This window comes from Protopterus annectens, chromosome 8.part0, assembly GCF_019279795.1.
Source record: "Protopterus annectens isolate FY-2018-M chromosome 8.part0, PAN1.0, whole genome shotgun sequence".
NCBI lineage: Eukaryota > Metazoa > Chordata > Ceratodontiformes > Protopteridae > Protopterus > Protopterus annectens.
In genome coordinates this window covers 952,021,205-952,040,492 of record NC_056741.1, presented here as the reverse complement: position 1 = coordinate 952,040,492, position 19,288 = coordinate 952,021,205, and the positions used below count along the sequence as shown (strand labels likewise).

General features: G+C 41.2%; 1 protein-coding gene across 1 annotated transcript in view; it reads right to left on the bottom strand.

Moving 5' to 3' along the window:
* Positions 1-1,526: 1,526 nt before the first annotated feature.
* LSR (lipolysis stimulated lipoprotein receptor) overlaps positions 1,527-19,288 on the bottom strand; it is a 734,631-nt gene continuing 716,869 nt past the window's right edge. Inside the window, exon 9 of the mRNA XM_044079331.1 lies at positions 1,527-4,086. Coding sequence (XP_043935266.1) covers positions 4,051-4,086 — 36 coding nt within the window. The 3' untranslated portion in view covers positions 1,527-4,050. The remainder of the gene's footprint in view (positions 4,087-19,288) is intronic.

Here is a 19,288-nt window from a genome sequence, read left to right as displayed (position 1 = left end):
GGAAAAGGACCTACTGTCACAGAAGGCTGCAGATTTAGTGCTCTGCAGGAACTAAAAAACATCTTTGAGCAGTTCAAATTGTGTAACACAAATGCAAACTACTGCTCTGAAAAGTTGTGCTTACCTGGCTTAATAGAACAGGATGAAAAGGAGTTTGATGATCCTTAGTCTGCAACAATGAAGACAGTTTTCAGGGGCCTTCCTCTAACAATGTCTGGACAAAAAGCAAACAGAGCATGAGGAGGTGCCCTCTTGCTACTAAAGGCAAGAAAGTCACTTAAGATGTCTTAAGTAGATTTGATAAAAGAGAAGATGCCATGGTTGATCAAGATGGTGGGCCACAGTTCAGCAATGAGAACAAAGTTTTTTTTTCTCCTTACACAGGAAAGAGTCACTAATGACAAAGCTAAGGCGGTGCAGTGGTATCGTTGTTGCCTCACAGCAAGAGGTTCTCCCATTCAATTCTCGGCTGGATCGCCTTCTGTGTGGAGTCTGCATGTCCTCCCCGCGGTTGAGTGGCGTTCGAAAGACATGCGTAGAATGGGCATGTCTTCGTTGAAGGTTGGGAGTCGAGCTGGCACCTCAGCACCCGTAAAAAAATCTACTGCCAATAATTAGCGGACCGGAGTTCCGCTGTGGTGACCCCCTAACTGGGAAAAGCCGAAAGAAGAACAGGAAAGAGTCACTACTGACACCAATGATTAAAGAAACTGGAATGAAAGTAGTAACAAAACCTGTATGGATTCTACTCAAAAATCAACTTTTTTTCATAAAAATGCCCAAAACAACCTGGGACAATCTCTCATGGCTGAAGTTTTCACACTGAGAGAAAGAAATAGACCAAAGTGCTGCCATGGTGTATTAACAGACTGAAATAGTTGGAAAGGTAGCCAGGGAATTAACTGCTGAGCAGTACTAACAGGTTAACAAAAATTGACAGTTTATCAGATCATGGCTAGTGTCTAGTCTACTGATGCAGAAACTATGCGCATTCAATCCATCTCTGTTGCTGGCAGTACAGGTTCAGGAATGAGCATGGGGTGTCAGAAAGGTAATTGAGGGGGGTTCTTATCTCAGAGGAAAGTGTGGAATTCACCACTCCCTGCAGTTTTTATAAGCTCTGGTGGAGATCAGAGATCTTACAGGCAGTAGCTGAGGGGGGGTGACAACATCTAGCACAGGGCAATCATGGACAAGAGAACTGAGCCAACATCACCGGGTATCGCTCCCTTGCTGTGGGCCCTGACAGCCACTATGGAATGCGGACACCCTGCCTCCATCGTTTCAGTGAATCTTTTGTTCTGTTAGTAGAGGGGTCAGGATCTACTCTCCACTAAGCTAAGAGAACTACCCGTTGAAGGGATACACCTAGGATTATCAGAAAGGAACTAAAGAGGTACTTAAGGAAACGCAGGTCTTCAGGGTAGCAAGCCAGATGACAGTAGTGTTGGGTGGAGTACGTAAAGAAACAAAAACTTACGTATGCCAATTATATGCATAATATCACTTCTCTATCAGAAATGCACTAAAATTATATCTGTAATTTTTATTCAAAAACATACATGTTCTGGGATGGTTTCTGTAACTGAAACAACTTGATATGCAATACATTTCAAAGCATATACCTATAGTAAATTTTAAGAACACATACATATAAAAGTAATACAAAAAATGAATGAAACTCCTAAAATTCTCTATCTACTGATCCAGGTTTACAATTTTGTTTTTACTTTTCATACAAATTTAAAACATTCTGTAATATTCTTCTACAAACATCCATTTATACAAATTAAACACCAAGTTTTAAATTCCCCAGCTTAGGCAAATTGAAAAAAAAAAGGTTAAGGAAATAAACACTACTTTATACAAAATTTATATAAACAATACAAAACATTTTATCCAGCAATTGTGTTAACTTCCTCACCGTATCACCTTACTTACAAATAACGGTTAAGAGCAAGAACTGAAGCTGTCCAGCCATCTAATTAGAGGATAAGAACAAGACTTAAAGCCAGAGCAGCTGCTTTTAACAGGAAAACATTGAAATGCAGCCAAGCAACGATTACAATAGCCTTGCTTCCATGAATTCATATTTGGAAATCACATAAAACAATAAATAAAAGCTTGTGGACACTTAAGATGCAATATAAACAAAGATTAACCCACTAGCCTTTATATAAAAATGCAATTCGCTTTGATGCTTTGCATACCACACCTTGCACTTTAAGTTTTATAGAGACCATGATGAAACTTTGAGCCTATTTTTCCTAACAAAGACTAGGAAAAATGAGACCCCAGACAAAGCTGTAAATTTCCATCACCTATACACAGTTATGACAACATCAGCTATTTTAAATCCACATTACCTATATACAGTCATTGAGGCTTTAACTACTTTAGACTGAAAATTAAATTATCTACACTAATGGAGGCTTCCACTAACACAATATCTAATATCTCAAAAGAGACCCTAACTTCCATTAATCATTTTTAAATAAAGAACTCTTAATGTAAAAAAAAATCTGCCTCATCATCTCTGGTTCAAACTGGCGCACTCCATTAAAGAATGAGTGGCTAACAGAAAAGGGGAAAGTGAATAACTGGAAAACTTACATTTCCTTGTCTTAACTATACTAATACAGCAAATATGATTATCCAGTTCTACTACATAAAAAGACAGCTACAACAATGATTACAAAGTTTACCTCAGATCCTAAGGACCACATAGCAAAACATTCAAAAACCAGAGTAAACCTACAGCTGTCCCCTCAAATGTAGGGAAACAAACTGAAGCAATATCAAGAATAAAATGTAAATAAATTAAAAGGGAGCACGAGTTCAGTAAAAGTAAGGCAGGGCCATTTCTTTTACACCACAGATTTGTTCAGTTCAAAGAAAGGATCTAAGAATAAAGTACATACATATTCATCTACCTCCCTGAATAAACTCGGGGATTAACATACCAGCAAGTCTTGCTTTTATTCACAACATGGGAGGGTTGATCATTTTAAGGCAAGAAAGATATAATGCACACAAAAAAATCTGCCTTTCAGTAAAGTGGGGAGGCACAATATCAGAAACTCATGTTGTAAGCCACACACAACCACTTTACCCATGTTTACTTCTTTATCTTCAACTAGTAAGCCCACTGGACACAAGAGTCCCTTTTCAAGGTCAACACAATAAGGACGATCTGTGTTATCACAGTTGTACAGTTTGCAGTGAGAACTGAGGGGAAAAAGCCAGGACTACAGGATGAAGCTCATGGCCTTAACCTTCCCAAGGTAAACTGCCACAAACTAACCATCTGGTTAACAAAATTACAAGTTGTCGCTACCCTACTGTTAGGTTAACACAGCTGTTACTAATAAAAGGGAGCAGTCTGATAAGCAACCTGAAGTTACACTTCATATGTGAGCAGCCATGTTTGCACTGCAAACTATACTAGCTGCTTTCATGTAGGCTCTCATTTAGTCATTGTAATACTGAGTAATGACACTTGTTTTACCTCATTCGTCCAGAGAACAATGCAATGACTTGAACTGGTGAGGAGGGGAAAAAGGGTTTTGGAGCTTCAGTTTTTTTTTAATTCAAACTACGGTCACATACAGGCTGGTGATCTTTATTCAAGACACACAATATTAACACTAAGTGATGAAAAATCTCAGACACCATGAAAAACGTGGCCAAGTACTTGTTTCCTAAATGGGTCAGCTATTTTAAATGACATGCACTGAGAAACAAAATTTTCAAGTTACAGTACCTCCTCTGCAAACTGCCATGAAAATAACATGGAAAACTGAGATATTGATTTGCAGTTTCAAGCTCAGAGCTCTGCTCCATCACATACTGCAAAAGTTGTAACAAAAAGGTGAACAGTGCAATACCCAAAATGGCTGCGCTCCATAAATTCTTCTTAAAAACAGTTTTCTTCTTGAAAACAAATTTCCAGAAAGTGTCTATTCCATTTTTCTCTGCTGGAAATTACTTAATAGCAATAGTGTGCATGGTGAATTTTCAGATAGGTTCTGTTCGATGTATTGGGTAAAGTCAAACCACCAGACTGTCTCTGCTTACAGCTTCATTCTGAAAATAAAACACAAATTAATCAGTCCATTACACAGAATTCAGTCTTTAGATACAACTCCCAAGAATGTGCAATTTCACCACAGGGCAATTTTTTGCTGCTTTATTCTAGACTACAACACTACAAGATTGAGACTACAACAGACAGGCATTAGCAAGCTATGGTACATCAACGACCTCTTCTGCAGTGCCAAATTTCAGGAATTGATAGCGGTTAGCTCACTCTTCCTCAAGGCATAGGTATGGTGCATGACGGTACTTACAAAATCAAAGCACGTCACCCATTTGCTATTTTTTTTTTGTAACAAAAATCACTGTGAATGGAAACTATCCCCGAATTTAATTATAATGCATCAGATCGAGTTGCCTGTCATCTTTAGTACTTTTGAATAGTATTGCTTCATGAAATTTAATACACGCTACTATGACAAATACAGACACTCACAAATACATTAAAATATAGAATGCAGAGCTTCACTTCATAGAAACTACATTGATTTCTCAACTCACAAAAAAAAATACAAAATTCTCAGAATAAATACTTCAACTTTATCAGTACATAATACTTTCTCAACATACACTGCAAATGAAATAAGAGTTAGGTTTTTGCCAGATCACAGCCACTGCATCTCTTGATAACACAGAGAACTGTGGCACTTGATTTTATGTTAATTCAAGTACCTCTACCATCTCCGAGATCATTCACACAGTATTCTGAGTGTGAATATATTATGTGGGGGTGCAGGGTCATGCCACCCTGCAAAAACATTTCATTTTAGGTTTCTTTCACTTTAGGTAGAGCACAAAAATGCAGATAAAAGTTTTTTGCACCGCTGCAGCTATCCTGGGCACAGCTAATTTATTATTTGAGTACCAAGTTCAACTGGTCTCCTAAAAGGAGGGCTACTTGTCTCATCTCATATGTGTACTTTTTTTTGACTGGTAACTTTGTTTTACAGCCCAACCAGAGACAGGCATCTATAGGTACTGTGTTTCAATTACTTAGCAAAAACTACAACAACCTAGCCAAGCAAGAGTTTTCACTGTGTGATACCTTAAACCTCCTTAACAGAGATCCATGGGATATATGCAAATGACCCCTTAAAGACATCAAGTGTTTCAGCCTTTTTAATTTCTCCAAGTCTTTTGAGTTTCTAATACCATGACAGGAATGGATCCTGTTCCCAAGTCAAAGTAAGATTAAAGTTCATGAATTTAGTACTGTTTCAATCTTTGATGTCAGCCAAAAGTGCTCTTCGCAGCACCCAAAACGTGCCCTGTAATGACTCCTCCTGTAATTCGTAAGGGGTTACATGGATTGGTAACAAATCTAAATAGAATTGTAAATTATTTTTTGTAAGACCCATTGCTCCTACTACTATTGGAACTGTCTGGGTATCTTTCTTCCACATTGCTCTTGTTTCTGCCTGCAGATCCTGGTATTTTATGACTTTCTCTCTCTGTACGCAAGACACTATAGCCACTGGGTGTGGCGATTTCAATGATGAATGCTACTTTTGTCTTCTGTTCTTGGACCACTCCAGGTTTTCTAATATCTATCTTTTGAACTGTTGGTAATGGGTGATCTCATGTGATATAAACATTTTCTATGATGCTTTGTGGCTCAGGTTTTCCAGCGTTTTTCAGCCACTTTGATACCATGTTTGCACAATCTCCAGTGAAACAGACTCGCCACATTATTATGCCTTTCAGTATACAGTCCTTCTGCCAGTAGTCTGTTGCAACCAGCAAGGTGTGTGACCATTTCCAATTCGGTTTTACAAAACCTACATTTGTCTGTTTCTCCTACATGTTCAATGGACTTTGTAAACCACCGTGTACATAGCCTACTATCTTGGGGTGTGAATATTAACCTTTCATTTCTTGGTTTGAATTCACCTCAACCATCCCTGCGTTTGTTCTTGAACATGGGGCTCGTCCAGAAGTTTTGTATACTTGCAAGTATAATTATGTTTTTTTCCACATTTCTTGCCTTCTCATCTGGTCCTTCACCTTATATTCTTTCTTTTTTGGCACATTCAGTTGCTGCCTGTTTTTTTATCCACTTCTGGTTTGATTTCCATCCCTGCTTGACGTCGATATGCTTCTGATAAATTAAACAGAGAAGTCATCTTAGGATTTATTCTCCTCATGTTTCAAAACTTTCACTACATTTGGATCTTGTGAGGTCAGCAGATGTGTGGATTCCCACAATTGCAGATCTATACATGTAATCAATTTCAAGGAGGCCCATCCCTCCTTTGGAATGGGGAATAAATAATCTTGGTATACAATGACTTTTATAAATCATTTGGTGAGCATGAAGCATCCTTCTTGTTTTAATATCTAATCTAGCCAACACTTTTTGGGGCCAGTCAATCGCTCCATAACTGTTTAGGACAGGAAGACCAAATTGATTTAGAGCTTGGATCTTGTTCCTAGATGTCAATGCTGTTCTCAGGATTAATTTAAGTCTTCTGAAGTATTCCTTACTGAGTTTTATTCGCATTTGTTTATGTTTTACTGCTGATCCTTCATCAATTCCCAAGTATTTATACACTCCCTCTTGCTCAATTTCTTTTATATCACATTCTTGTCCCAAACTGTTTTCCTGGTGCTGCAGGTTTTTTTTTTAGGTTACTTTTTGCACATTTATCAAGACCAAATGACATTCTATTATCTGAAAAAGTTTTGACAACCTGCAGCTGTACTTTCAGTTCCTCATCTGATGAGTTATACAGTTTTAAACAGCGACAAAGAGAAGATTAGACGTCATTAGATTTTATTTTCTAGGAGCCAAACTGCAGCCATGGATTACTGGCAAGGCAGAATAGTAACGGTGACAGAGTCTCATCCTGGAATATCCCCCTTTGAATTTTTATCCCTGGGATAATAATTTGTCCTTTATCATGGCTTAATTGCAAAGTGGTTTGCCATTGTTTCATGGTTACTGTAATGTAGTCAATCAGTATAGAGTGCATCTTATACATTTTTAAGCACTCTTTTATCCAATAATGCGGGATACTACCAAAAGCTTTTTTGAAGTCAATCCATGCCATACTTAGATTCTTCCCCTTTTTACAGTTCTCGACTATAACTTTATTTAACAAATTATCCTTTGTTCCATGTGACTTTCTTTTATTGCGCTTTTGTTCTACTGCCATAATTGAGTTTTCTTCTAAACGACTATAAACTCTTTCGGTGTCAATTCCCGTGTATAGTTTATATGTCGTCGGAAGACAAGTTATTGGTCTATAAGTTTTAGGGTAGCTTGCAGGTTCACTCTTAAGTAAAAGCATTGTTTGCCTGTTAGCCAATATGGTGTTTGTTCGGGGTGTGCATATAAATAGTTCTTCCTCATGGCTAAATCCTCATGCAAAGATGTTAATATTTTTAACCAAAAGTTAGGTAACTGCATCTGGGCCTAGGGTTTTCCAGTTAGAGGCTCTTAACTTTATTTCAATCTCTCTGGCTGTTATTTCATCCCATTTTATATCCTGTACCTTTAAACGTCTTATTATTTTATATCTTCTATCCATTTAGCATCTTTGTTATGTTCCACAGGTTCTTCATATACACTTCTCCAAAATGTATCTACTTCCTCTTTCTTTGGCAGGTTTTCAATTCTTTTTACCTTATTTCCCAATTCTCTATAAAACTTGTTTGGGTCATCAATAAATTGCTTATTTTGTACGTTTCCCTTATATTTATCTGTATATCTTCTAAGGTTTTCCGCCTGTGCTGAAATTTTTAGTTTATTTGCGATAGTGCATGATAGATCCTGGTCTGTTCTAATACTGTGCATTGCTTTAATCACATCTTTCTTTCTCAGCATTTTTGTTGATCTATTCCCTCTTCTATAATCTTCTTCCACAGTTTTCTGTTCCTATCCTTGCTGTCTAGCTTCAAGTGAACGTTTATGCTGGTTTCCTGTGGGAAGGCTCCAAAATATCTTGATATGACACTTGACTAATTGTTCATGTTCCACTGGTTTCCCTTTAATTTGGACATCCATTTGTTTATCCTGCTGTGGTGCTTTCTGCATTCGATTTTCTACACTGAATCCTTCTCTTTGCAGCTGCTCCATAACCTCAATTTCTATTTCTTTAACTTTTCCATTACTATTTTTCTTTTCTACTTTTACTCTTAGTCTTCTTCTTTTTTGTACTGTAAAGTTTTCCTCAAATATCTTTGGGGCGGCTCTTTTTGTATGGATTAGTTTTGCTTTCTCCTTTGCATAAATATTACACAATATTAAATCTCTCTTCCTTTCTCGTGTCCATATTTCTTCTTCTTCACATGTCTCCTCCTGATCTTCTTGCTTTTCCTTGTTCTGGGGACTCACTCCATCAGGCTGTGATGTAGTCTGTGTTAGACCTTCTACATTAAATCCTTCACTTCGCAGGCACTCTATAACTTCAGCTTCCATTTCTTTAACTTCTGCTTTACTAATCTTTGCCACATTACATCTTTGCGACATTAATTTTTTTATTGTGAAATTTTCCATATCTGGATGCCTTTGCCTGTATTTCTCTTGAATATCTTTGAGACTGCCTTCTCTACATTACTAAACATGGCTTCTTCCTTTGCATAAATATTGCACCATATCAAATCTCTTTCCCATGTCCATATGTCTTTTTCATATTTTCAAATATCTCTAGGTTTTGTGGTTTATATTTTCGCACTTTCTCAGATGCTTCTTTTTCCTAACAGACCAAAGTTTCTTGATCTATATACTGTTTTTCAAAAATCTGTTGTATTCATAAATGCTAATTTTTATTTGAAGCTTCTGGCAGTTTTTCCTGGAAAAGTATTTTTCTTTCCTCAAATTTCTCTCAATCATTTTGTATATCTTGTGTCTGGAAATTCTGGGCTTTTTACAGAACAGTAATAATACGTAATTTCTTTATCCTCAATAGTCCACTCTGTCTTTATGGCTCTTCTTTGGCAAATTTTTTGTGATTTTTGTGGACTGCTACCTCCCTTCTACAACAGGGGTGGTATCCTCCCCCTGGGCCTGGCCCCACTGTAGGTATGTTTCCGTATCTTGAGAATTCTACACTGTCATTTTTTCCAGTCCTGGCACCAGTGCGCCTACCAGGATTGGGCACTTTTTTTATCCTGGGTCTTTTGCACCCAGCTATCTTTTTTTGTTTTTGACTTACTTCTGTCCACGATGTATGCTATTTAAATACAGTCTATATATCAGTGTCGCCTTGGTGAGATTTTGTAAAAAAACAGGGTCACCTTGTGAAAGTACTCACCAAGACTTGAGGATGAATTCAATTTCAGCACTATTACTCTCCTCTGCTTGCTGACTTTTCATCTCCCCATTAGGAACCCCCCTCTCCAAGTGTTTCAGCTATATGGACTATATCCAAGACTTTCTACTTTTTCTTTTCAAGTCTTTGTGGATACATTCAGGCCAAAGTCATGGACATTCATTAGCCATACACCTGAAAAGTACAGTTGTGTACACTTACCATAAATGTAGATGTCAGAGTGCATTCACTGTTGCAGTCATTACATTTGGGTAATCTGCTTGCAGGTTGCCCTCAGTCGGCCTGATTAACAAAGTCAGGGGTTCTGCATCGGTTGCTGTCCCTTCTTCCATGACGTTGGGGGTATAAAACATGCAGCTGATGCCATTACATCAGTTTTTCTTGCCCCAGATGTCAGGTGCCCCCCTAATGGGAAGCAATTAAATCTATAAATACGAGGATATACCTCCAACAAAAAAGCAAATACTATGCTCAAGAAGCTTTTTGGTGCAAGTGAGAGTAGAGGTATAGCCAAATGAAGAAAGGGGGCTGGAGGGAGGGTAACCAGGACTGCAAAAGTGAATACACTAACATCTACATTTATTGTAAGTGTACACAACTGTACTATGTTCTTAGTGTTTCACTGTTGCAGTCATTACATTTGGGTAGATTCCCAAAGCTAAGGTTGGGAGGAGGAATTTAAATAGAATTAGGACCATTCCAGGATGTCAGGGGTATAAAACATGCAACAGACACCATTACATCAGTTTTTCTTGCCCCAGATATCAGGTGCCCCCCTAATGGGGAGAAATTAAACATAAAAACACAAAGGTATACCTCCAACAAAAAAGCAGATACACCAAAAAGGCTTTTAAGCATAGTAAAGGAAAGAAGACGTATAGCCAAAAGAAGTTAGGGGGAAGGAGGGAGGGTAACCAGGTCTGCAACAGTGAATACACTAGAACATCTACATTTATGGTAAGTGTACACAACTGTACAATGTTCTTCGTGTTTCACTGTTGCAGTCACTACATTTGGGTAGATTCCCAAAGCTATGGTTGGGAGGAGGAGTTTAGATAGCATTAGGAGCAGCTATAAGGCCCTGCAAGATTGCAGTGGCAAAGCCAGCTCTGGATTTAGGGAAAACTGGCAAATAGTAATGCTTGGTGAAAGTATGTACAGAACTCCAGGTAGCAGCTTCTAGGATGCCCCTGGTAGGAACGCCTCTGAGAAAGGCTGTAGAAGTAGATGCAGCCCTGGTGGAGTGAGGTCTGATCCCCTGGGGGATAGGTTTTCCATGGTGCTTATAGCAGAAATGAATGCAATGGGCTTATCCATTTAGAAATGGTTTTGAAATAGCCTTCTCCTTCTGCCCCTGCAGCAAATGCTACCAGCAGTTATTCAGATTTTCTTTGAGGTTTAGTCCTGTCCAAGTAGAATCTAAGTTGTTTGTGCACATCCAAGGAATGCAGAATCTGTTCCCCTTTGTTCTGTGGATTGGGAAAGAAGGTTGGCAAATGAATGGACTGATTTAGAGCCACACTGGATACCACCTTGGGCATGACGGATTGGTCCTGAGAGATACCCTGTCCGCATGAAAGATGATGAAAGGCTCCACTGCCATAAGGACCTGTAATTCAGATACCCTTCTAGCTGAAGTGATTCCCAAAGGAAAGCTGTTTTCAAGAAAGAAATTTTAAGTCTGCAGTAACAGCTGGCTCGAAAGGAGGGAGAGTGACTTTCGCCAGTACAAAGTTAAGGTCCCAAACTGGGGTTGGAGCTTTCCTGGGTGGTCTCTAATTTTTGGCCCCTCTGAGATGCTGCTTGAGCAGTGGATGAGAGAAGAGGGGAGATTCTGTGTTATAATGAGCTGAAATGACTGAGGTGTGGATTTTAATGGAGGAAAAAGACAGGCCCTTGTGAAGCATCTCAGTTAAGTATTGCAAAATCTGAGGTAAATTGGGCGCTGCTGTGCTCATCTCTTGAGATTGGTTTCAGGCACAGAATCTTTTCCATTTTTCAGCATAAGATTTTCTAGTACTAGGCCTCCTTGCCTCTAAGATGACATGCATCACAGGTTTGCTGAGGGATGGCAAGGGAGAATTTAAGTAACTAGCCAGACTGCAAGGTTCAGTGTTGGAAGTTGAGGGTGCAGAATCTGTTCTCCTGCTGAGACAGCAGGGAAGGAGTCTGAGGCAGGTGCCATGGAGATAACAGTGACACACTGCACGGGAGGGGGTACCAGTGTTGGCATGGCCAGTCTGGCACAATCAAGATCATCCTTGGTTTGTCCTGTTTGACTTTTAGTAGTACTTTGGAGAGCAAAGGCGGGGGGGGGGGGGGGGGCATAGACTGATAGGTTTTTCCAGCTGAAGGGACAGAGCATCCACTTTCTAGGCTTGTCTGTGGGGAGTCCTTGTGCAAAATTTGTCCAATTGGTAGTTCTGGGGGGAGGCAAATAGGTCTATATCCAGGCTCCCCCATTCGCTTGTCAACATATTGAAAATCCTTGGTTCCAGTTTCCACTCGTGTGGGTCCATAAGGTTTCTGCTTAGTCCGTCTGCCAGTGTATTTAATTTTCCTGGCAGGAATTGAGCTTGTAGGTGCACTTGGTAGCTCAAGGCTGTGTTGCACAATGCCATGGCTAGTCTGCAGAGGGGGTAAGCATATGTACCCCCCTGCTTATGTACCACATAACCGTGGTGTTGTCAGTTTTTACCATTAGTTGTCTTGGAAGAATGTAGTCCTTGAAGGCTGTCAGAGCATTCTGTACAGCTAACATTTCTTTTTGACTTGGGTTCTATTTGCCCTGAATGCACTTCCCTGCCAGGTGAGCCCCCCATGTATAGTCTGATGCATCTGTTGTTAGGGTTTGGGCGGCAGGGGGTGGTGTGAAAGGTAGTCCCTTGTTTTGGTGGCAGGTCTCTGCACACCAAAGGAACTCTAGGCGTAGGCAAGGTATGATAGGAATCATTCTTTCTAGGCTGTGAGAATGTTGACTCCTTAGGTTTTTAGATACCACGGTAGTTTCCTCATATGCAGTCTTGCATATGGAGTTAGAAGAATGCAGGAGGTCATGAACCCCAAGGCTTGCAGTATTTGTCTTGCAGATAGCAGGGTTTTTGTGGACACTTGTTTGAAGTACGTTGTCAAATTTGCTTTTCTGGCGTGAGGTAAGCCATCTGGGAAGTTGTATTCAAGCTTGCTCCCAGGAATGTAATTTGTTGACAGGGTACCAGTTGTGATTTCTTTTCATTTATGGTGTACCCCAGGCAAGTTAGAACCCTTTTTACAAACGCCAGATGATTCAAAAGTATGTCCTGGCTTTCTGCCTGAATTAGACAATCGTCCAGATAAGGGTATATTTGAATACTTCGTCTGCAAAATGTAATCACTGGAGCTAGGCACTTTGTGAATACCCTGGGCGCAGTAGATAAGCCAAAGGGCAGTGCAGAGAACTGAGTGCGTGTAGCCTGCTTTGAAGCGTAGGTATTTTCTGCAAGATTCCCTGATTGGGATGTGCAGGTATGCTTCTTTTAGATCTAGTGTTGCCAACCAGGCGTCTTTGCCTAGCAGAGGAAGTAATTGGTGAAGAGTGAGCATCTTGAATTTTGTAATCTCCAGAAATGTGTTTAGAGTAGACAGGTCCAGGATAGGACACCATGAATTGTCTTTTCTGGGTACCAGGAAAAGTCTCTAGTAGAAACCTTGTCCCTTTTCCTCTTCTGGTACCAGCTGAGTAGCTCCCATGCTTGAGAGAGAAAGTACTTGTTTTTGGGTCTCTGCCCACTGATTTGGGAACAGGTCCAGCCACCCGCTTGGTGTTGGCAACGTGTGGAAGTGAAATCTGTATCCCTGGGACACTATTTAAAACCCATTTGTCCTGCGTAATGAGTTCCCAATTCTTTGCATGAAGAGCAATCTTTCCCCCCAAAGGGGCAGTCAGTTGATAAGTACTTGGAAATTTTAAAAGGAAGCCACTGAGACAGTTTACCATAGGGGGAGTCTTGTTATTCCCAGATATGGAAGTGGAGGCCCCCAACTGCTTAGTTCTGTGTGTCCCCCTGGGACTGAAACCTGGGGTTTTTGCTGTGTCTGGGTTTGGCTTGAGAAGACCTGGAAGGGGCTGGAAAGGACCAATTCTTAGAGGGCCAGTGCCTACTAAATCTAGGAGGCTGAACTTGTGAAAAAAATATTTAACAATCTGCATAGATTTAGCTTTATCTTCCATCTTTTTAAGTAATTCTTCAGCATTGTTGCCAAACAGGTGGTCCTAATTTAAAGAAGCATCCAACAACTTAGCTAAAACATGATCTGGCAAAGATTGCTCCTTAAGCCAAGCATGCCTTCTGAGCACAGACCCAGTAACAGCATACCTGCAAGAGGCCTCTACTGAATCAAAACCACATTGCAAAGTATGTTTTCCAACTTGTTCAGCAGAATGCATTAAGTCCTGTAAATCTATTTTCCACACAGTCAGGAATCAACATCATTTTCTGTTTAAGCAGTCAAATAACATGCTGCTGATATTTTAACATTTGAAATTGGCAGTTTAAAGCTCTGACTGCCAAGGTTGCAAAATATAAACCTTTTTACCCCATCTATACAGCACCCTGGAGTCTCTATCAGAGGGGTAGGATTTTTGGCAGTAGTAGCTTTAATGCCCTTGGGTCCCTGTGAAATGGTCTCAGGATCCACAGCAGGATTTTTAAAAAGGAACTTGTGAGAGTCAGGGGCCCTGTAATATCCATCAGGTTTTCTGGGAGCAGGAGGTAAAGAGTCAGGGGCCAAGCTAGATTCCGAAAAAGCATCATCAAGAATGTGTAGTACAGGAGGTATGGCTAAAGGCCTGTGCTAGTAAGAAATCCCTAAGCCTCTTTTTAGAATCAGGGAAATCCTAATTTTCCCAATGAAAATGCTCCCTGAGAGTATGCAAGGTTTCACCAAGAGAGAAATCTTCTGAGGGGGAGGCAGAGGGAATAGACTTCTCAGCATCAGAATCCTCATATGTAGATAAGGGTAAATTCTGGTCATCAGAGGAAACAGAAAATTTAGAATCCTGGTCAGAAGTATCATAAGCAAACTCAGTCCTAGGTCTCTTAGAGGGGGAAGGCTGGCTTCTCCTGATTAAAGTAATAAGGTCTTCAGCCATTCTTATCATTTGTTTCTAAGGCATAGAGGCCTGACCATGTGGTCTGGGCATCAGTTTGCTAGGCATGGTTCGAGTTTTAGGCCTTGAACAAGAAGATGGCATCGGTTTAATACACAAGTCAGTAGTTCTGAATACACCCTCAGAAGCCGGTGCCTGCACAGTAGCTCCGGACCCATCCAAGGTAGAGACATAGTACAGTTGTGTACACCTACCATAAATGTAGATGTTCGAGTGTCTTCACTGTTGCAGTCATAACTGTAGGGTGCTCCTGCCGGCAGGCAGCCCGAGGTCGGCCAGAATCTCAAAGTCTGGGTCCGGCGTCGGCTGTATAGGCTAGTACCCTGATGTCAGTATGCTTTGGTACATAGCCCTCAGCCGACGCCATCTTCTCCAGCCTTTCTTGCCCTAGATGTCAGAAGTCCCCAACAAACCAAAAATGAATCCAACAAGGAAACACAAACACAACACAAAAAAGGAAAAGAGGGGATAGGAGGGGGGGAAACCCCGACTGCAACAGTGAAGACACTCGAACATCTACATTTATGGTAGGTGTACACAACTGTACTATGTTCTTCGTGTTTCACTGTTGCAGTCATAACTGTAGGGTGGAATCCCAAAGCAGTGTAAAAGGGGAGGAGGCTTTAGATAGAAGAAGGGGAGGCAAGGATACCCTGCAAGACAGCAGAGGCAAAGCCTGCCCTGGACTTAGAAAACAAGGGGAGATTGTAGTGCTTGGAAAAAGTATGCACAGAACTCCAAGTGGCAGCTTCCAAGATATCCTTGGTAGGGACTCCTCTGAGGAAAGCTGTAGAAGTGGCAGCTGCTCTAGTAGAGTGACTTCTAATGGTACCTGGAAACTGTTTCCCATGATGAGTGTAACAAAATCTGATTCCATAAGCAATCCATTTGGAAATAGTTTGTTTACAAATAGGTTTTCCAAGAGAACTGGAGGCAAAGGAAACAAACAATTGGTTAGACTTTCTGAAATCTTTAGTCTTGTCCAGGTAAAATCGTAACTATCTGTGCACATCTAATGAATGCAAAATCCTTTCCCCTTTGTTTTGAGGATTTGGAAAGAAAGTAGGAAGGTGAATTGTCTGATTTAAAGCCACTTTTGAAATCACTTTAGGCATGAAAGTAGGATTGGTCCTCAAGGATACTCTGTCCTGATGGAAAATAAAGCATGGTTCCACAGCCATGAGAGCTTGCAACTCTGAGACCCTTCTGGCAGAGGTCAATGCTAACAAAAGAACAGTCTTCCAGGATAGAAACTTAATATCTGAAGATGCAGCAGGCTCAAAAGGAGGCAAAGTAAGTTTTTCTAAAACATAATTAAGATCCCAGGCAGGGACAGGAGGGGTCCTTGGAGGCTGCAAATTTTTAGCCCCTCTCAAGAACTGCTTCACCAAAGGATGAGAAAAAACAGGAGGATCAGAACTGAAATGAGCAGAGATAGCAGAAGCATGAATCTTAATGGAAGAAAAGGAAAGTCCTTTAGATAAAAGTTCCGAAAGGTAAAGCAAAATAGAAGAGAGATCAGGTACCTGAGGATCAGAACCTCGGTCCTGCATCCAAATAGAAAACCTCTTCCATTTAGAGGCATAGGATTTCCTAGTGCTAGGCCGTCTAGCTTCCAAAAGAACATCCAAAACTTGTTTGGGAAGACTAGAAGGAATCAAACTCCTTTGAAGAGCCAAGCTGCCAGGCAAAGGGTCTTGAGATTGGAATGTAGTAACTGACCCTGATGCTGGGACAGAAGCGAAGGGTTCAGTGGGAGAATCCAAGGAGGCCCGAGAACAGGAGCTTTAAAGTTGGATACCAAAACTGTCGAGGCCAATTTGGAGCAATCAAGATGAGGAACTTGGGCTTGTCCTGTTTTATTTTCAGTAATACCCGAGGTAGTAGAGGAAGAGGCGGCAAGGCATATGCTGAAAGGCTTCTCCAGCTGAAGGACAGGGCATCCACTCTCCAAGCTGCTTTGTGGAAGGACCTGGTGCAAAAGAGAGGCAGCTGATGATTGAGATGGGATGCAAACAGATCTATCTGGGGACATCCCCAAACTGCAGTAATCCTGTTGAACAAGTTGGTGTCTAGCATCCATTCATGAGGATCTGAAATGTTTCTGCTCAGGCTGTCTGCTAAGAGATTCTGTTTCCCTGGAATGAATTGAGCCTGGAGATGTAGATTCAAATTTAGAGCTGTGTCCCATAAACCCATAGCTAGTCTGCAAAGGGGGTATGAATAAGAACCCCCCTGCTTGTTGATGTACCACATGACCGTGGTGTTGTCTGTGCGAATTAGCAGAGGGCCTGGTTGTAGAAGATTCTTGAAGGCTAGAAGGGCGTTTTGGACTGCCAACATTTCCTTCAGATTGATGTGCCAGTGAAGATGGTCCTTTGTCCAGGTTCCCTGCTGGCAATTGTCTAGAAAGTGTGCTCCCCAAGCATAATCCGAGGCGTCTGTGGTTAGGATTTGAGTAGGTTGAGGAAGACAAAAAGGTTTTCCTTCGTTTGAAGTGCATGCCCTGGACCACCAGAGGAACTCCTTCTGAAGGCAGGGGATCAGAGGAATCAGAATATCCAGATCGTGGTAATGCTGTGACCATACACTTTTCAGATACCATTGAAGCTTTCTCATGTGAAGCCTTGCGTTTGGAATCAACAGAATGCAGGAAGCCATGTAGCCCAGAGCCTGCAGGAATTTCCTTGCAGTGAGCTGAGATAGAGTTGCCAAGGTGTTGAAAGTAGAAGCCAGCTGAATTTGTTTTTCTGGAGTGAGGAAGGCCCTTTGTAAGGTTGTATTTAAGAGGGCTCCCAAGAATACCATTTGTTGAGAAGGGATCAAATGTGACTTTTTTATGTTCACTGAGAATCCCAGTAGGAGGAGAAGACGTTGAACAAAGTCCAGATGTTGAAGCAGAAGATCTTTGCTGTCTGCCTGAATAAGGCAGTCGTCCAAATAGGGGTAAATCTGGATCCCCTGAAGTCTGCAGTAAGCCACTACTGGTGCCAGGCACTTGGTGAAGACTCTGGGCACAGTAGATAAACCAAAGGGCAGAACAGAGAATTGAAAGTGCCTCGAACCTGCCTTGAACCTGAGGAATTTCCTGCGTTCTTGTCTGATGGGAATATGTAAATAGGCTTCCTTTAAGTCCAATGTCACCATCCAGGCGTCCTGAGAGAGCATTGGAATTAGCTGTTGCAGAGTAAGCATCTTGAACTTTGGAATTTCCAAAAAGGTGTTTAACACTGAAAGGTCCAGAATAGGTCTCCAAGAGTTTTGTTTTCTGGGAACCAGAAACAGTCTTGAATAAAACCCTTTTCCCATTTCCGAGAGTGGAACAAGCTCTATGGCTCTCATGGCCAGAAGAGCATCCACTTGAGTTAAGGCCTCTGACCATTGAAGTTTTGGCAGATCTGGCCAACCGTGAGTCCTTGGCAAAGTGTGAAAGTGGAATTTGTAACCTTTTAAAATCACGTCCAATACCCATCTGTCCTGGGTAATATGAGTCCAATTTCTGTAAAAAAGAGACAGTTTTCCTCCGAGAGGCGTCCAGGTGAAGGGGTCCTGAAGCCCAACCGAGAGTCATTGAGTTTGCTTTCTTTGAGATTGGGATCTGTCTTCTCCCCTTCTAGGTGAAGAAGCAGTCCACTGTCTAGATCTGTAAGAGGCCTGGCCTTGACCACGACCTCTGGAGCGCCTATATCTTCCCCTTTGAGGCCTGTCAGACGTGGGAAAGGACCAATTTTTAGAGGGCCAATTCCTGGAAAATCTAGGAGGCTGAACTTGCAAGAAATCTTTTACAGTCTGCAAAGACTTTGCCTTTTCCTCCATCTTTTTAATAACTTCCTCAGCCTTAGATCCAAAACGAACATCTTGTTGAACAGGGGCATCTAATAACTTAGCCTTAACCTGTTCAGGCAAACTTTGTTCACGAAGCCAGGCATGTCTCCTAATAACAGTACCAGAGGCAGCAGCCCTGCAAGAAGTATCCAAAGCATCAAAACCACAATGTAAGCTATGCTTGTTAACCTGTTCAGTAGCATGCAAAACATCCTGAAGTTCCTTATCCTCTGCACAAGCAGGAAGGGAAGCAAGCTTTTGCTTTAAAACAGACAAAAGAAATTGCTGATATTTAAACATATGAAACTGGCAATTTAAAGCCCTTACAGACAGGGTAGCAGAAGTATATACCTTTTTTCCTCACCTGTCTAAAGCACGAGAATCCTTCTCAGAGGGAATAGGATTTTTAGAAGTAGCAACCCTAGCAGCCTTAGAGCCCTGAGAAATAGTTTCAGGATCCACAGAAGGGTTTTTAAATAAAAATAAATGAGAGTCAGGAACCCTATAAAATCTATCAGGCTTAGAAGGAGCAGGAGGCATGGAATCAGGATTCAAATTAGCCTCAGAAAAAGCATCATCTACAATGTCCAAAACAGGAGGGATAGCTAAAGGCCTATGCTGAGGAAGAAGAAGAAATTCTCTAAGCCTCTTCTTGGAAGCAGAATATTCCTGTCCTTCCCAATGAAAATGTTCCCTCATCTCATGCAGGGTTTCCCCAAAAGAAAAATCCTCAGGCGGAGAGGCCGAGGGTAAAGAGTCCTCAGCATCCGAATCCTCATAAGGGGGAAAGGAATAGTCCTGATCTGAGGAAGAAACAGAAGATACAGAAGCCTGGTCAGAGGAATCCAGAGTAACATCCTGTCGAGGCCTTTTCTCAGGGGGGGGGGGGTGAGAACCCCTAATCATTGTAAGCAAATCTTCAGCCATCCTCAATAATTGCTTTTGT